This window comes from Capricornis sumatraensis, chromosome 8 (genome assembly GCF_032405125.1).
Source record: "Capricornis sumatraensis isolate serow.1 chromosome 8, serow.2, whole genome shotgun sequence".
NCBI classification, from domain to species: Eukaryota; Metazoa; Chordata; class Mammalia; order Artiodactyla; family Bovidae; genus Capricornis; species Capricornis sumatraensis.
The window spans coordinates 70,174,629-70,193,807 of NC_091076.1; the positions used below are offsets into that span (position 1 = coordinate 70,174,629).

Consider the following 19,179-nt stretch of genomic DNA (forward strand, 5'->3'; position numbering starts at 1 on the left):
CCTGCCCCCAATCCCTCCCAGCATCAGAGTCTTTTCCAATGAGTCAACTCTTCACATGAGGTGGCCAAAGTACTGGACTTTCAGCTTCAGCATCATTCCTTCCAAAGAAATCCCAGGGCTGATCTCCTTCAGAATGGACTGGTTGGATCTCCTTGCAGTCTAAGGGACTCTCAAGAGTCGTCTCCAACACCACAGTTCAAAAGCATCAATTCTTCAGTGCTCAACTTTTTTCACAGTCCAACTGTCACATCCATACATGACCACTGGAAATACCAGAACCTTGACTAGACGGACCTTAGACGGCAAAGGAATGTCTCTGCTTTTGAATATGCTATCATAAATTTTCTTCCAAGGAGTAAGCGTCTTTTAATTTCATGGCTGCAGTCACCATCTGCAGTGACTTTGGAGCCCCCAAAAATAAAGTCTGACACTGTTTCCACTGTTTCCCCATCTATTTCCCATGAAGTGATGGGACCAGATGCCATGATCTTCGTTTTCTGAATGTTGAGCTTTAAGCCAACTTTTTCACTGTCGTCTTTCACTTTCATCAAGAGGCTTTTTAGCTCCTCTTCACTTTCTGCCATAAGGGTGGTATCATCTGCATATCCGAAGTTATTGATATTTCTCCTGGCAGTCTTGATTCCAGCTTGTGCTTCCTCCAGCCCAGCGTTTCTCATGATGTACTCTGCATATAAGTTAAATAAGCAGGGTGACAATATACAACCTTGACGTACTCCTTTTCCTATTTGGAACCAGTCTGTTGTTCCATGTCCAGTTCTAACTGTTTCTTCCTGACCTGCATATAGGTTTCTCAAGAGGCAGGTCAAGTGGTCTGATATTCCCATCTCTTTCAGAATTTTCCAGTTTATTGTGATCCACACGGTCAAAGGCTTTGGCATAGTCAATAAAGCAGAAATAGATGTTTTTCTGGAACTCCCTTGCTTTTTCCATGATCCAGGGGATGTTGGCAATTTGATCTCTGGTTCCTCTGCCTTTTCTAAAACCAGCTTGAACATCTGGAAGTTCATGGTTCACGTATTGCTGAAGCCTGGCTTGAATTTTGAGCATTACTTTACTAGTGTGTGAAATGAGTGCAATTGTGCGGTAGTTTGAACATTCTTTTGCATTGCCTTTCTTTGGGATTGGAATGAAAAATGACCTTTTCCAGTCCTGTGGCCACTACTGAGTTTTCCAAGTTTGCTGGCATATTGAGTGCAGCACTTTCACAGCATCATCTTTCAGGATTTGAAATAGCTCAACTGGAATTCCATCACCTCCACTAGCTTTGTTCGTAGTGATGCTTCCTAAGGCCCACTTGACTTCACATTCCAGGATATCTGGCTCTAGGTGAGTGATCACACCATCGTGATTATCTGGGTCGTGAAGATCTTTTTTGTACAGTTCTCCTGTGTATTCTTGCCACCTCTTCTTAATATCTTTTGCTTCAGTTAGGTCCATACCATTTCTGTCCAGATGATAATAGAATTAGGTTGAAGTGGCGTTTTTCCAAAGGAAATATGATATGCACAAGCCTAGCAGAGTTTTGTTTCATGTGTGTTGTTCTGGATATGTGGTATACTAACCAGTTAGGAGATGCCGATCTAATAGTTAATTTTTGCCACCCTGAGTTCAAGTCTGAGAAACTCCAGGTGACTAGAAGTTCTTTACGAAAACCAGGAGTCCCATGGGTAGAGGTCTCACAGTGACTAACACTTAATTGCTCCCTTGAGTTTCCAGTCCTTCCAGAACCAACCCTCTCTCAAAGGTAGTATGCAGTATGCCAAGAAAACTGCATGAGACCTGTTAATAAGAAGTGAATATAATTTTCCTTTTCAGCAGTGATATCCTTTTAGGATTCTGATCTTAAGATCAGTACCTTAAAGGAACTTTTTTAATTGGTTGCCTGTTTTGTTTTTTTCTTTTTTTCTTTTTAACTTAGGTTCTTTTGGCTTTCCCTTGGGTAGGGACAGTGAAATGTTAGGAGGAGATAAGAATAAAGATACATGTTCTTCCCATAACAGTGATGATGGTAGCAGCAGCTATGTGTCAGACATTTATATGTGATTCACATATAGCATCTGGACCCAGCAGTGTAGTAGATGTCGTTGTGTTTCTTTTATAAATGCAAAAAACAAACTCAAGAGAGGTTATTTAACTTGTCTGATGTTACCAAGCCAGTAAGTGACCAAGTCGAGATTCTAACCTGGTCTTTAATTCCAAAGCCTACACCACACTGTCTCCAACTACCAAATTCTGTTTTAACTCCCCATTCTAAAAATCTCCCCTCTTCTCAAATAGAATTATTTTGTTCACCTTTTTTGATGTTTCATCTATTCAAAGACAAAGCACAGGTTAAGAACAAAAGCTGGGGTTTAGCACCAACTCTGCTGTATACAAGCTGTGACTTCTGGCTAGTTTCTTCACCTTGCTAAACCTCTTTGCTTATTTGTATAATGGGAATGTTAATAGGACTTAGAGTAATTATGAATAGATGAGACAAATTAACTTAAGCTGGAGGTCTGACACATAGAAAACTAAATAGCAGTTTTTTAAAATCAAGTTTCTGTGGCCAGGTACATTAAAATCTTTTTGCTTCCTTCTTACTTTTTCTACCTGATTTTTACTTGTCAGTCTTAACACTTTTTTAATCTCTTGAATGTTGCTTTGCATTCATTCATCTTTTTCCTCTGTTTTGTCATTGAGTTAGCATGCTCTCTACACCCCTTGGTACCCAGTCAGTATTTATTGATGCTAATGATAATGGTTAAACAGTGATGGTGTTGGCACCAGTCCTGCAGCCTCTGAGACTGCCTGAGTAATCATGACTTCCTAAGAACAGAGACAGACTCAATCATCTTTCTCATAATTAAAGGTCAGAATTTGATGTCAGCATTTGTTTCTGTGGTGACTATGTAGCTTTTTCTGTGGAATTACCTTTGACAGTTGGAGTAGCCGGGCTTTCTGGCATGAGACTGATTGTCATGCATTCTTAAATTACTTTCTAAAGTAGATGGAGCATCATAAAGGTAGGTAAACAAATACTGATCGTGGTACAGATTTGTTTTTCTTGAAGCAAGAGGTCAGGGGAGGCCTACCGTTGAGGGGCAGTTGACGACCAGACTCTACATTAGTTCCCTAGTTTTCTTCCCATAATCCTTTCTGGCATCAAAGAACATTGTACAAGACTGTGTTTAATCCTAAACATGCCTCTCTTTTCTCTACCTTTCTGGTATCTCTAATATATTCCTACCTCATTTCTTTGATTCTCAGAAGATTTCTAATTTTTGCTTTTTCTGCTTCAAACTCTGTCCCCATAAACACATTTTATTCCGCAGCAACCCTTTGTGGGTGTCCAGCAGGGTGTCCTGCATGTTATATTGATACTTGGGCCCTATGCACTAACAACTCAGCTGCTAACACTGTTGGGCATTATTCTAAAGAATATCATGTCATTAAGGCTGAATTTTATAATTCATTAATGGTAACATGCTTCCATAATTTAGAAATCCAGATTTTTTTAATAACAAAAGGAAAGAAATAGAAAAAAACTTTATTAAAAAAAGAAAAACTTTGTAAAAGAAAAAGAAGATTGTAAGCAGAAGCAAAATTAATGCCCTGTCTGTGGCAGATTTCATTTAGTAGTAATTACTTGTTACTATGTCTAATGTAATGTAATATATAAACTTATATTTTTAATTTAATCTCCCACTAAAACCTGTCCTATATTTCCAGCAATCTATAGTTCAGACTTGTTTTCTTCCTCATTTTCTTCTCAAGGGATACCACTGCACAAAGTTAGCTGAGGCTTCTTTATATATATATATATATATATATATATATATATATACACACACACACACACACATTAATGTGTATATGCTAATTTTTTTTGTGTTTTACATATCCATTTAAAGAAATAGAGAATATGAAGCTATTCAAGTAAGTGTGTATGGTTCGTTGGTATAGGAAAGTGTTAATTGAATTGTCAGTTTTAGTTTTGTAGCTTAAGAAAGGTGAAATAAGAAGTTCCCTGGCAGTCCAGTGGTTAGGACTCTGCTCTTCCAATGCAGGGGGCAAGGGTTCAGTCCCCACTCAGGGAACTAAGATCCCATGTGCCACATGGCATGGCCAAAATACAAATTTTTTTAAAAAGGGAAAAAGAAGTGTGAAAGGAATAAAATTTGAATGAAGTAACACGGGAGAGAGAGTATGAGGTAGAAAAACTTGTGTCCATCATTTTTTTTTAACCTTTGTATTATTTTTCAGTTGCTGGCAAAAGGAGTATCATTATTTAGCTTGTCAACCTGATATTCGTTCACCCCCAACGTAGATCTGTTGCATGGGAGTGGTACGAGGTTGTTATGAGGATTAAATGAGGTGATCTGTATTAAGAGTAGCACATAGTAGGCTCAAGGGTGCTTTATTTGAGGTCTGACCTGTTAGTAACAGAACCAAGATTACAGTTCAGGTACTAGAGGAAATGAGTAAGAGCGTGGCAGTTACTTCAGACACCTTTGGATTCAGTTCCTCCAGAAGGAAAGCCTAAAACTCAAAAAGAGAACAGTTCTTTAGAATAACCTAACTTGTGCTGTGAGAAATCAAGGAGATAATTCATAGCAAGTGCTTCCAAAGTGCCTCACATATAGAGGGAACTCAATAAATGTTCATTGCTTTTATTTTTGTTATTTCTTGTGTATTTTTATTTTTTTTTAATTCTTAGGGTAAACCATTTTAGGAAACCTAATGCATGACTTCGCTGGTGGCTCAGTGGCAAAGAATCCACCTGCCAATGCAGGAGTTGCAAGAGACACAGGTTCCATCCCTGGGTTGGGAAGATCCCTTGGAGTAGGAAATGGCAACCCACTCCAGTATTCTTGCCTGAAAAATCCCATGGACAGAGGAGCCTGGGGGGTACAGTCCATGGGGTCTCAAAGAGTTGGACACAACTGAGCACAATGCATGTTTGTGTGTTTTTATAGATATAGGTAAATTGCCAATTAGAATGTGCATCTAATGAGAAGTTCAGTATGAGCCAAAGAAACCTGGATGGTTTCTAACATGTTTCACTGATGGTGTAAATCTCTGTAGTTACTGGCATTTAGCAGTTCTAATAATTTAGAGGTTTATCTTTTTAGAAGAATGTGTCTTGGTTGTGCTGCTTTGCTTCTCTTAACTCCTCTTGGCCCTGTGATGGCAGATCTGCCTTATTCAGTCCCAGAGCAGTGCCTAAGGGGCTTTACGAGATCAACAGCCATGACATTGTTGTGATCTTTGAGTGAATCTGTTGTAATTGCTTGTTTGATTGTCCACTTGCCTTGGTGGGCTATGAATTCAATCTTGGCAGTGACGCTCTTACACTCCATCACATTTTCAGTGCCTAGAGCGGAGCCCATGTCTGGCACATGCTGCTATTCTGGGTATTTGTTGGAGAACGAGGAGAGTGACTTCTCATTTTAAGACACAGTGAGGGAGGGATTCTAAAAGCTCCACCGTGTAACCCAGTCCAGAATTTGATTGTTTTTTGGAATCTGTTTTTTTCAAGGTGCAAAGTAGATCCATCTTAGGAATTTCATTTTCTCTCTTGACAGTAAACAGAGTGAGGCAGAATTTCACAGAAAGGGTCCGACTTAGGGATCATTACAATCTAGGTGTGAATCCAAGCTCTGTGTCAGCAGCTGAACCTCTCCCAGCCTCGATGTGCTCATATCTTAATAGAAATAGTTACAAATTAGGTATTGTACACAGGGATTAAATGAGGTGATAAAGTGGCACATAAGTAGCTTTAACAGGAAGTTAGCTTCCTTTCTTCTTTTCTTCTCCTCATAGCACTTAATTAAAAGTAATTCAGCTTTTCTTTATTGCAAAGTAGTGTGCATGCTGTGTGACACGTGGTTAAGAAATGGGAATAGTAGGCAAGCAGGAAGCGGCTTTGTGGGATAGAGTGCGCTGGGCTGGGAGTTGGGAAGCATAAGGTAGTAAGGCTTTTTGCAAACTTGGAATGTGACCTTGGGTAAATCCCATAACCTCTCTGTGACTGAGTTTGTGTTTCTGTTAACTGATGTTCTCCATTGACTAGTAATATTTGAGAAAGCAGTGAAGGGACTGTTTTCTACCCCGTTATATATAAAGAAGTTTCTGAAATGTCAGTATTACAAAAAAAACAACCTACACAAAATTAACTCTTTAAAACAACACAGATACACTTGTGCCTCTTGGGCACCTTCAGGTATCAAGAGCTGCTACCGCCCCCCCCGCCTTGCATTTCTAATTGTTAATTTGCATCATTCGTTTTTCTGAAGCAAATCAGTACATTTTGAAATCCATATTTCATGGAGCTACTTAACTAATTGCTGCAATCAGCAGCAATTTATTTTATAGCAGGGTTGTTCAAATCACTGTGAGGTTGGCATAGCATGCACAGTGTGTTTTTTACAACCATATTTTTAATGATGAGTTTTAATAAGGGAAAATGGTTAATCTGCTAATATTCTCCTGAAAGTCCTAACTTTGGTCCTGTGATTTACCTTTACCCAATGCTAACTTTAAAGGCCATGGCAAAGTCAGTGACCCAGTGGGCGCACCAGCTGTTGGAGAGGCTGTCCCATTTAGAAGGACAGAGAGAGGGAAAGAGCACCCTGTTTTTCTTATTTGGAGACCCTCATTAAATTACTCAGAAACAATAATCAGATAGCTGCTGTTCAAGTTAATGGCACCTCTGAGTCCCTGTCAAGAGAGCTTTATTTAATGTGTGACAGACCTGGAGTGGTGCAGGTGCCTTTTCAGGCCCTCATTTAATTTAAGCTGCTTTAGTTGGCATGGCAACTAGTTGAGACATCTGGGAGACATTATGTTGGGGATTGAGACTTTAGAGGATTTCTGCTAGAGCAAAGCAGAAACCTTATCATAAAGTGGTGTGTGTTGCTTCTAAATTTCTGCAGCTCTGTTGTTCAATCGCCAATTCAGGAATTGTATTTTTCCAGAGAAGTAAAATTTTTAAAGGTTGGCCTGGCCATTGGCTTGTTTTCTGTGAAGAAAAAATTTGCTTTATCCCTGAGGTGAAACATATTTATTTCAACCCTGAAGACTTTATTTTGCTAAACTAAAGCTTGACAAAACTTATTCTATGCAGAGTGGCTGTTGTGATTACTTTGTAAAAAGTATATTTCTAAAATTTCTCAGACTTTTATATTCAAAAGATATTAGAGGAAGGGAAATATCTCTGTACAAAGGTAAATGAAATTGTCAAGGTAGACTGGGCTATATGTGGTTTTTCCTGGACTTTCTGATTAAATTAAGAGATTATTAAACACTACCCTCATTTTTTTTTTAACGCTGACTATCATCTTCTCAAGAAGCAGAGACATGAAAGTAACACTCGTTTAAACTCTTTCTTAAATATTATAAGAGGAGATTGAAGGGTTTTTTAAATTCACAGATCCTGAAGACAACATGATAATCTGGTCATTTGTGTTTAGCAGAGGGAGTACCTGCTGGTTTATATTTTGTAAGAAATTATGCACATAATGTGCTCTTAGTATAGAAGAATTGACTTACTGTTTGAAGTCATCCTTTATATTCATTTTGAACACCTTGTCTTTAAGGTTCATTTTGGTTTTGGGGGCTTGTTTATTTTGTTTTTGCTGTCTGTTAATACGTTGCTCTGTATTAGGTTGAACCATGTGAAATAATTATTTTTGTTGGTCAAAATGGTTGAACATTATCAGTTCAAATCCAGTAGGTCTAAGGTGGGAACAACACCCTGATCTGGAGGTACTTGTTTCATAATACTAGATTAAACATAAGAGTGTTTTCTGAAATTAGTAATTATTTGTAAAATATCTGGTTAGAATAGTACCCATTCCAGCCAGACAATGTTTTCCTTTTCCCTTTTCTTTGAAAATGTAGTCACTGTTAGAAGAAAGCATATGACATTACTTCATGCTTATTCTCTGTTTTTGGCTTTTGTATCAGTTTTTTTCCTTTTATAAGTCAAAGCAAGATCTTTCAAGTGCCAGCACCATGAATTCAATCAACCCGATAACTTGAAAATTAAGATGTTTTCTCTCTGCTGTTTGTATGCATACCAACTGTCACCAGTCACAGTAAAGATTCTGGCATCACAGCTTGGCTGCCTGTTTTGTAGATATGTGAAATAGAATAGAATGTAACCTGCTCTTCACTTCCATGCAAGAACTTTTCAATCCTGGCAGGAAGAAGAAAATTGTCAGTAAACTCAGAAGACATGACTGACATCCCATACAGATGAGTACTCTGTTTAGGAGTTTTCTTTTCCACAAGTTGACAATACGGGGATGTCAGTTGTGAAGTTTTTCTGTGTTTGCTCTGTTGTTCTGTTTTTCCCTGTGTAATGTTCCTTTGTTTTTATCCCTTGAGATTTCTGGAACCAACTCAAGCATATTAGAACCTCTGATTAAAGCTTAATGGTGCAAATAGAAAATTTTTTCCCCTATCTCTATCCTATGATTAAGATTTCCCAGTGGGGGAAAAAAACTTTTTAGTATATACAAGAGGGTTAATATCCTTAATATGTAAGACACTTCTATAAATAAAATTATCACCCCAGTCGAAAACTGAGTTAAAAAAAGAAAAAATTCTCTCTTCACTCCTCCTCGCTTTTTTCTCCTCTCATACTCACACATATATGTGGTGAATAAACATGTAAACAGTTTCCATCTGAAAACACATTTGATAAAACACAGATCTTTATTGCTAAAATCCTTCTTACAGTCCCCAAGAATTCATACTAGAAGAGGCAGAAACCTCTACTGGCAGTAATGAGAACCCAGAAGCAGGTTACTTCTTGCTCAGAACATAAAAGCAGCTAAGGAATTGGAGACATCAGGTATCTTAGAAAGTAGGGATGCACGTAGGTCTAAACCTAGAATTGCTTTCAGGCCTTCGTTAGAAGTAGTAAAGATGTTCAGGTGTCTTTTCCTATCCCACAGGAGACCAAATAAAGCCTTATTCCCCGGTGACAGCAGGAGCTAAGCTATGGTGTCTTTGGCTCTTCCCCTGCTCTTACAGACTATCTTGGACATGTTATTTTGAGCCGTCAGTGAGTCATCCATTGGAGATGATGAGTAGACAGTTAAATATACAAGGCTGGACTCGAGGCAAGAAAATTACTAGAGATGTAAAGTTGGGAGTCGTCAGCATGGATGTTTATTTAAAGTCATGGGACTCTCTTCGATTACCCTAGAGAGTGAGTATCTGAAGAGAAGAGGACCGAACCCTGGGGCATTTCAACAGTAAGTGGTTGGGAAGGAGCACCAGCAAAGGGAATGAGAGGAAACAAACCGAAAGGGAGAAGGAAAGTCAGAGCTGAATGTTCCACTAGCCATTTGGAGAAAATGTCTCACAAAGGAGGGGTTGTCCAACTATGTATGTCAGCTGTTACCAATTTTTCATTCTCCCTATGCCCAAGTTGTCCCTTTTCCTACTTGTTTGCGCTGAAACATTAAATTAAAAGTGTTTTTAAGTCCCCAAATAATCACTTACTACAAGAGACTTTTTAAAGCTCAGAAAGGTAAGATACTAAACCTGTTACTTTTTGAAAATGTAAGTTATGTCCAGCACTTACCCTTCCAAAGAGCATGCCAGTTTTGAAACAAGAGCCCCTGCCCCGGATCCTTTTAGTTTTTTATAGCTAATGGTGAGCACCCAAAGACTCCAGCCTCCATAATATCTTTCTCATAGAAAAATTTTAGGATCTGAGGAAATATATAAGAAAGCAAACTAACTCTGCTATTTTTTGTCTTGCCTTTCCCTGCTTTCAGGTGCACAGGGCTGGGGAATAAGCCTTAGTGTTTTACTCAGAATGTGAAACTAACTTTTATAAGGTGTCAAAAGAATTTGTTTGGGTTATTTTTCTTGTTTATTCATTTCTCTTTATTAAGTTTTATTGGAATACAGTTGATTTACAGTGTTGTGTTAATTTCTGCTGTATAGTAAAGTGAATCATTCATAATATACCCACCCTTTTTAAGATTCTTTTCACATATAGAATGTATCAAAAGAATTTAAATCGTGTAAGAGCCTCCTAAACTCAAAGGCCCTCTTCTCTCGTCTGAAGGAAGCTTTTATATCATAAAACTTGCCTAAAATTTTAAGGAGTTGTTACTGAAGGCAGGGGTAAGTCACGAATCTGTCCTTTTCTAAATAAGCAAAAGACAGTGTCTTTACCAAGAGAGTTCCACATCTCCGTTATTCCCTGGGCCCTAGCCTTCGGTCATCTGCCTCATGTTAATTGTGCAAAACCCTGAGGATATACTGAGTACAAAGCACAGGAAGCTTAAAATATTAAGTACGGGAGGTATACATGAATAAGAAGTTAAATAATAAAAGTTCAGTTGTGAAGACTGTAGAGACTGAGATACGAACTAACCATTGTACATGTCTTTCGGAGCACCATGCTTTACAAAGTAACTGAAGCCACTGTTAATGGATGGATTACACCTTTTGCTTTGGTGCCATGCTGGCCTAGCACGAGACCAGCACTCTTTCTTGTTCGGATTCAGAGGACACTCCAGGAACATGTCTGAATAGACCCTGAGACCGCTGGTCTTCACATTTCTCCTGATCTGACTGTCTTTGAAAATATTTTCCCTTATTTTTCTCTTTTATAGTGCTAATTATAGTCACTTGACTGTTAACTTCTAACTTTTTAAAATTTTGTTTTGGCAGTGTTTTCATCTTAGGAGGGCTGGAACTGTCACCTCTTCCTGCTGTCATAAACCTTTCTTTCCTTAAAGCTTTTTCCAGCCTTAAAAAGAGAAGTTATTTATTTAGAGTTGGTACCTAATTTATAGGGTTTGGGGGCTGAATTCTCTGAACTCTCCTTAACTAAAAACCTCAAGATATGTTGTCACAGAACTGATGCAGAGTGACCTGCATAAAATTATCGTCTCTCCTCAACCACTCAGCTCAGATCATGTCAAAGTTTTTCTTTATCAGATTTTGCGAGGTAAGACTTTCTCTGTGAAGAAAAAGGTAGTGTCACTGTATAAATGAAATGTTTTGCTTTTCATTTGAACTAATCTGACCTTCCAAGGCTAACTTCTTGCCCACAACTGTTTTTCTTCTGACCAAAGTATGTTTAATACTGTCTATACTTGATGTTAAATAAGAAGCTTTTAAGGGTAGCCAAATGGTTCTTATTTTCAGTGATGGAAGAGAAGGTCCTATCTAATTCATTAGGTAGTCAAGGGGGTTAATCTCGGGGGGTACATAAGCAGGATGTTTTGCCACAAAGCTTCCACTGAATAGCCTTTAGTAGGAGTATGTGGCTGGCATCAGATGATTAACTGAAAAGGAACTGTGTTTCCTATGGATGACATACATTCTTTAAGCCGGCAGTAGGTGGGCCTGGTCTGAGAGTTGGCAGGCATGCCTGAGTTCCACTCTAGAAAAGCAAAATGAGTTTTAAAGTAAAAGCATGGAGAAGACTGACAGAAACAGCCAGCTCACTCACCCTCCAGCCTGGCTCATTAAGGAGCACTGATGTGATGGAGAAACAGTTTGGGCTGACATTGTTGGGGCTTCCTCCGGCCATCTGGTGTCCTTCAGAATTTTGGCATTACACCTGTTTAAAGCTGAAACAGTTTTCTTACCTAGTAAAATGTTTTCTCCCATAGGATTCAAAGCATTAAGACATTCCTTATAAAAATTGAAAAGCATCTGCCAAAGGAACTAAAACACACACACAGTGTTAAAACTAGAAAGTTCACCTTCTGTAGATTTGTTGATATTTGGGAGTGGGGGAGGTGGCAGAGGGAAGATACTGGATAGAGGATCTTTAACATTGTAGAAAATGTGATTTGCTTTCTTTTATTCAGAAGACTCAGCCTTGAAGCTGTGCCTTTTATCTAGCACTGCTAAAGCCCACAGACTTTATAAAGATATCAAAAATATTTTTAAAGTAATTAATTACCTTCCTGATTCTCAGTGGTAGAGAATACTACCAACAGACCTGGGCAAGTTTCTGAATTTTGTCTCATCAGTGAAAATCTGTCCTGGAAAAGGCTTGCTGTTGGTTAATGGGAACTATTTTGTGGCAGCAGCTCATAATAAGCTTGAGAGTATCCAGAATATCCAGAGCTCCAGGAGCCACACTTAGAAACTGTTCAAGGTTATTGGTCTGGTCAGCCTTAACTCCAGGGCTTGGAATGCTTATCTATACTTAAACCTAAATAATCTTTCAAATTATAGACATTATCTCTAGACTGTGCAAACCTTTGATGACATTTTATTTTACTGTAGCGAAATTACAGTTTTTTGAGGTAGGACTAAGTCAAGCTTTTAATAATGTCCATTATGCAGTTATTTAGAGAACAATTTAAAATCTTGTACTCTTGTTTCTATGGTTCTCCCCAAAATCATTGGTTGAGTAAAGGAATTAAATATCTGCAGTTAAATCTGTTTGTTATTTCAGGTTTGAAATATCTCCATTCAGCTGGCATTTTACATCGAGACATTAAGCCAGGGAATCTCCTTGTGAACAGCAACTGTGTTCTAAAGGTAGCTTTTCATTTTATTTAAACATCTAGGAAACAAGTGGAATGTCAGAGTGTGTTTAAGAACACATTTTTGTGAAAGAAATGGTTAAATTTATTCTCATCACTTTACCAGAAATGAAAGAACCCAGTGTTCTCCACCAGTATCACTAGTCATGGACAAAACAGTAACTTAATTTGTAGTCTTGGCTCATGGTTTCTTCATGATATTTTGCACATATTTTGGAAACATTGGAATCGGAATTGCAATGTGACTAGAAAGAAGACTAGAGAAGGTGATTTCTTTTCAGCTTGTTCCATTACAAAGAAAGTATATATCAGAAAAAAGATTGGAAGACCAGTAAGCATCTACTTACATGACAATCAAGTGTGGCTTTTTAAGAAGACTGTATGTTTTTGCACAGCTGATGTTTTTATATGCTGTTTGCCTGAGGCAGCAAAGTAGGGGAATAGAAACATTTAAAAGTGAAAATACTAAGCCAGAAAAGGGTCAAAGGTACTTTCACAGTATGTAGTGGCCAATCCTCAGTTACCCCTCTGAAGGGGTATTGATTTCAGGGTTTAGAGTGCCTCACAAATAGCAAAATCCACATGTGTGCATTGCCCTCTCCCTAACAGAAATGTGTCTTTTAACAGAACTCCTAAATAGTGAAGGGTCCACCATCTTTCCCCATTATAGAAATTAGAGGTAAAGGCCTTCCTAGAGCTGAGTCATCTCTGTGAAGGCAAATTAAAATTCCACTTATTTTATGAGCGGCTGCAGTATTATATGGTGCTTCAGTCTACAGTAAATATTCTTAACATTTCAACTGATATATTTGAAAAAGGAAAGAACTGTTTATAAACGTTGCCTACTATAAATGTAATCAACTGTCATTAGTACTTATCCCGTTGGCAGTTAAACTAAACCTTAAAACCAAGTATATAAATGAATTTCATTTTTTATTTTAAATGCTTTCTTTAAACTGTGGGCCAGTTTTCTTTAAAAACTAGTGTGTTAAACTGCTTTTGAATTTAAAAAAAAGCTCCCTTCACTCTATATGTAAAGAACTCTGATCCTGTTTTAAGTCTAGAAAGATTAAAAACACCTATTTTTCATATTTTCCTTGAAAACATCTAATATTATACTTAATTCTTTTTGTTTCCACAGATAATTAATTGTCCCAAAAACCATTAAGTAAAAACTACCAAAGTAAATTTTCCTTTTATAGGTCATTGAGTTCACTCCTTTTCACTGTGGGACTTCCCTGGTGGTCCAGTGGCTAAGACTGAACTTTCAGTGCAAGGGGCCCAGGTTCAATCTGTAGTCAGGAAACTAGATCCCATTTGCCACAGCTAAGACCGACTGCAGCCCAATAAATTAATTAAAAAATAAATAAATAAAAAGAGTTGTGACCAGGCTTCCCGGGTGGCTCAGTGGTAAAGAATCCACCTGCCAATGCAGAAGACACGGGTTTGATCCCTGCTCTGGGAAGATCCCACGTGCAATGGAGCAACTCAAACCATATGTCACAACTGTTGAGCATATACTCTAGAGCCCCAGAGCCACAACTTCTGAGCCCATGTGCCGCAACTGCTAAACCCCACACACCTTAGAGCCCATGCTCTGCAACAAGAGAAACCAACGTAATGAAACCCATGCACCACAGCTAGAGAGTAGCCCCTGGTCACCTCAAGTAGAGAAAAGCCCACGCAGCAACGAAGTCCCTGCACAGCCAAAAATAAATAGAGCAGTGGCAAGCTATTAAAACACAGTGTGATAAACATCTTCAGACCTTATCTCCATAACCCATTTTAATTCTTTTTTTAAAATAATCAAAAACCTTACAGTCAGAAATTCTTTGACTTATGCAGACCAAGTCACTTATATGACAGTTTAAACCAGTTTCTGCTTATTTCAGTTTCTGGTTGGAAAACTTCACAAAGCATTTGTGTAGAGCCTGTCATGCTTGATGCCGTTAACTACTTGCAGTCCATTTTCTAAATTGTCTTTTATGGTATTGTAACCTCCAGCTACATGAGAGAGTAACTAAAAGAAACTTTCATTTATGAATAAACAACATACAGATCAGAACAAATTGAGATTTTGCTCTGCTCCTTTAACTTGTCTTAGCAGCCTACTTTTAAAAGCCAGAGTAGATTGCCAATCTACTGATGCTAATTCTCTCTTCTCAAATGTAAAAATTTGTAGAAAATAATTATGACAAAACATTTTAAAAAATCATCCTTTCAGATTGAGAATCTATTTTGTTTACTGTTAGGCACAAAGCAGATAATTTTGCTGGAAATTGCAATATCTTTTTGGTTACCTGATCATGTAAGCTGCTTTCTTTGGATTTAGCCTGTTCTCCAGATAAACTGCCAAAAAATGAATCCAGATTTTTTTTTTTTTTTTAAACAAAAGGCCTGCTTTATAAGAGAAAACATTTTCTGTTGGTTAAGGTGGTGTTTTGTTTTGTTTTAATACCAGAGAAATAAAGTGGATTTTTAGGTTTTTTTGTTTTGTTTTAAAAGATAGCCTAAAAATTTTTGGTCAAGTAATAGAGTTTTAAAATATTATGTGTTATTTGAACACTGGTCTTTGGGAGGATTTGATAAACAACATATGCCTGTTTTCCTTTTTGGTATAGTTTTTCTGTGTGGTCAGAAAATGTACTTTCATTTTAAGTTTCAAAGATGTTGGTTTCATTCTGATTTGTCCCCACATACAGACATGCATTCATTTGATGTGACCAGACATAGTAGATTCAAGATAAAAAGATAAGATTGCCAAAAATTAGGGGTAAAATATGTTTTCTTTAAAGCAGTAGTTTTCCATTGCTTTTTTAAGCTACGAGATCCTTTTTTCAAATAAAATATTATGTTAGGACCTCAACTTAGAAGGCAGATAAGTATTATTTTGTCAGTTATATTAATAATATTGACTCAGACTTAATCAATGAGAACACTGGAGCTTAGATGGTCATTCCTCTCTTATCTCTTCCTCAGTGCTCCCAGTTTCTGTTTTGGTTGCCCAGTATCAAGAAAGCCTCAATTCCTGAAAATAAGCAAAATTTGCTGGTGGTGGCACTGCTGCCGTTTACTAACAGCTCACCTTGCAGCCTCCAAAAACTTTTTGCTTAAACAGAAAGGGCAAGACTTCGCTGCTGGTCCAGTGGTTAAGAATCTGCCTGCCAATGCAGGCATGGCTTCTATCCCTGGTCCCTGGTCCCGGAACTCAGATACCACGTGCTGCAGGGAAACCAAGCCCATGAGCTATAACTAGAGGAGAAAAAAAGGCCTGTGTGCTGCAACAAAGACCCAGCGCAGCCAAAAATAAACAAACAGAAAGCACAAGGAAAGACTTATTCCTAGGTTTGTAGGTGAATTAACCAGTCTTTCTCATTTACCATTATGTTCTAGCATACTGCCTAAAATATAATAGGCATTCAGTTAATTAAATGTTTATGGCATGAAGAATTGAAGGGACCTGTTAGCATTAGTATTCTACAGTGTGCTACTTTCTGACATATTCACATATTGGAATGTGAATTGATGTTTTAAATATTTATAGATTCATGTGAAATTTAGGTAAAATGTTCATGGAACTCCTGAAGTACCTCAGGATTCAGCAGGACTCTGTTTGAAACCCATAGCTTTGAAGAAATTTTACTGTGTATATTCCATAAAGATAGTGAACATATGGGAATTCCCTGGTGGTGTAAGTGGCTGGGACTTGATGGCTTCACTTCCAAGGCCTGGGGTTCATCTCTGATCAGGGAGCAAAGATCCCACAAGCCATGCAGTGCAGCCAAAAACAAACAAAAAAATAGTGGACATAGTTAGCTCAGGAGATCGTTTTCTTCCCTTATAATATCTTCTTCCATAAGCAGCCTTGAAAATAAATTAGCTTGGTTTCTTCATTAAACCTAAAAGTATACATTCAACTTCTTTTTGTTTGTTTCATTAATTACCAATTAAAAACAAAAGAAAAGTGAAAAGCTTGTCTTTAAGATAATTCTGTATAGAAATATGGAAGTTTGAGACTTTCTTCCCTCTTATCCAAATAATATCAAAATATACTGACACAATGTACTCCACCTGTATCATTGAAAACTTTGCAAAGTTCAGAGGTCTGTCAAGGTTTTAGTTTTTTATTATTTTGTTCTGCTATTCCACTTGTAAATATATTTGTCTATTTGACAACATTTTGATCATCTCTTCTGTTTAGATTTGTGATTTTGGATTGGCCAGAGTGGAAGAATTAGATGAATCGCGTCATATGACTCAGGAAGTTGTTACTCAGTATTATCGGGCTCCAGAAATCCTGATGGGCAGCCGCCATTACAGCAATGCTATTGACATCTGGTCTGTCGGATGTATCTTTGCAGAACTACTAGGACGAAGAATACTGTTTCAGGCACAGAGTCCCATTCAGCAGGTATGGTTTCACTCTAGGCTTTAGGAACTTTCCATTCTATTACAGATTTAAGGGAAAGACCATCTTGTGCACACCTTGGGCTTATTCACTGTACTGTCTACATTGCTTTTAGCAAGTTCAAGTTCTCTTAAAATTCAGAAAGTTAGGAAGATTACAGAGAGATTGATTTTGCAGCTTACGAGCCTATTAGAGGGAATGTTGACTTTATTACACGCACTGATGCATGGCAGCAGACTCCGCTGTAACAGTTTGCACAGGTGTAATCTTCAGTGGTTCAAGAGCCTCTGTTCTTTCTAACTGAATGGATCTGACTTGAAAATGTATTTGGTGACTTAATGTACTTACACTTTGTGCTTAGAATATAAATTTTGAGTGTTGACTTCTTTAAATATGAACATTTAGAACCCTTTCCAACCTTTATTGGACTAAATTATTTAAATATGGCAGAGAATATCAGAAGCTGATTAAAATGTTGGAAACCATTTGTGGTACTTTAACTGTCTGCCTTTATAAACTAATTCGTTACTACCCACATTTTCTTTGGTCTAATTCTTAAGTATTTTTTATTCATAAAAATTTTAACAGTCTTGTTTGCATGAGAAGAATGTAACAATGGTGAGTCAGGCTGTACAATCCAATTGGTGGATTCAAATCCTACTCTGCCACTTGCTATCAGTCAAATTCTGGGCAAGTTAAACTGCTCTGAGGATTGTTGTGCAGAACAAATGAGGTAGCAGAGCCAACACTAAGGCCTGGAGTCTGGTAAGCACTCCATAAATGTTAGCACTTGTGGTGGTGGTGGTGGCAGTGTGCCAGGGTATGAGGGGTACAGCTGTAAATAAGACAAAGCTTTCTGAAACTTTCATGTGAGACAGAAAATAAATAAGTATGGGGGGCTTTCCTGATGGTCCAGTGGTTAAGCTCTGCACTTCCAGTGCAAGGGACATGGATTCGATCCCTGGCCGGGGAACTGAGATCCACATGCCTCAGAGCATCTAAGCCTGTGAGCCACAGCTGCTGAGCTCATGACCCACAACTAGAGAGCTTGTGCGCCACAGTGGAAGATCCCAGATGATACAAACTAAGACCTGACGTGTTCAAACAAATTTCTTTTCAAAGAAAATAAATATAATCCCAAGTAATGATAAGTACTATCAAAAAGAATTAAACCAGGTTAGGGAGAGAGAATGATGATGGAGCCAGAGCAGTGCTAAAAAGCCGTCTGAGGGAGTAACATTTGAGGAGGGACTCAAGTGAAATGAGGGAGCCAGATATCGGGAACGGATATTCCCGGCACAGGGACAGCCGGGAGGTGCCTGGATGCAGGCGACACCGGGAGCGCGCCTGGGACAAAAGGGACGACCAGCATCAGAGAACCCTCTGAGGCAGGAAGAAGTGTGGGTGTGTTGGAGTGATGGCTTGATTAAGGAAGAGTGTGTAGGAGATGAGGTCACAGAAGAAGAGCCTGCCTGACTTTGGCAACCTGATAAGGACTTTGGGTTCTGTTCGGTCCGAAGTGTGATGGAGAGCTGTCTGTTTTTGAGCAAGAGAGTGTTAAGATTTGATTGATCGCATTTGAAAAGATCATCCTACCTACTGTGTATCTTTGTAAATAATTCATGCACTTGACGAAAAATGAAGCCATCTCCTTTATGCTCTGTCTACCAAGAGTTGTTAACTGATACATTAGAAACTGTATATGCTCTGATCAACATTTAAATTTATTTCTGTGCTATACATCCAGTCATTTTTGTTTAAGTCTACATCTTTTAAAATTGATGGTGGTGATAAAAAAATTATCATATATAAATCTAATGTTGGGTAGTATTGATAATATCCACTTTATTACTCAATTTCTTTAGAAAGTAGAGTTTAACAGCCTTACCTATAAGATGACATGTCATATATGGACATAAGCTGCCATACAGAAGAGCTTAAGTAGGGACTTCCCTGGTGGCAGAGAGGGTAAGAATCCGCCTGCTAATGCAGGGGCCTCAGGTTTGATCACTGATCTGATCCAGGAAGATTCCACAGGCCTCAGAGCAACAGAGTCCACGCACCACGACTACTGAGCCCACAGTCTAGAACCCGAAAGCTCCAGCTGCTGAAGCCCGTGCACCTAGAGCCTGTGCTCTGCAACAAGGGAAGCCCGAGCCAGGGAGTAGCCCCGCTCTCCATGGCGGAGGAAAGCCCCCTGCACAGCGACGAAGACCCAATGCTGAAAAG

The 19,179-nt window shown here is 38.4% G+C and overlaps 1 protein-coding gene across 1 annotated transcript in view; it reads left to right on the forward strand.

Annotated features, from left to right (window-relative positions):
* The window catches only part of NLK (nemo like kinase), a 126,290-nt gene that overhangs the window by 87,697 nt on the left and 19,414 nt on the right, over window positions 1–19,179 (forward strand). Inside the window, exons 4-6 of the mRNA XM_068977179.1 lie at window positions 10,878–10,984; window positions 12,452–12,537; window positions 16,744–16,953. Of these exons, the coding sequence (XP_068833280.1) occupies window positions 10,878–10,984; window positions 12,452–12,537; window positions 16,744–16,953 (403 nt within the window). The remainder of the gene's footprint in view (window positions 1–10,877; window positions 10,985–12,451; window positions 12,538–16,743; window positions 16,954–19,179) is intronic.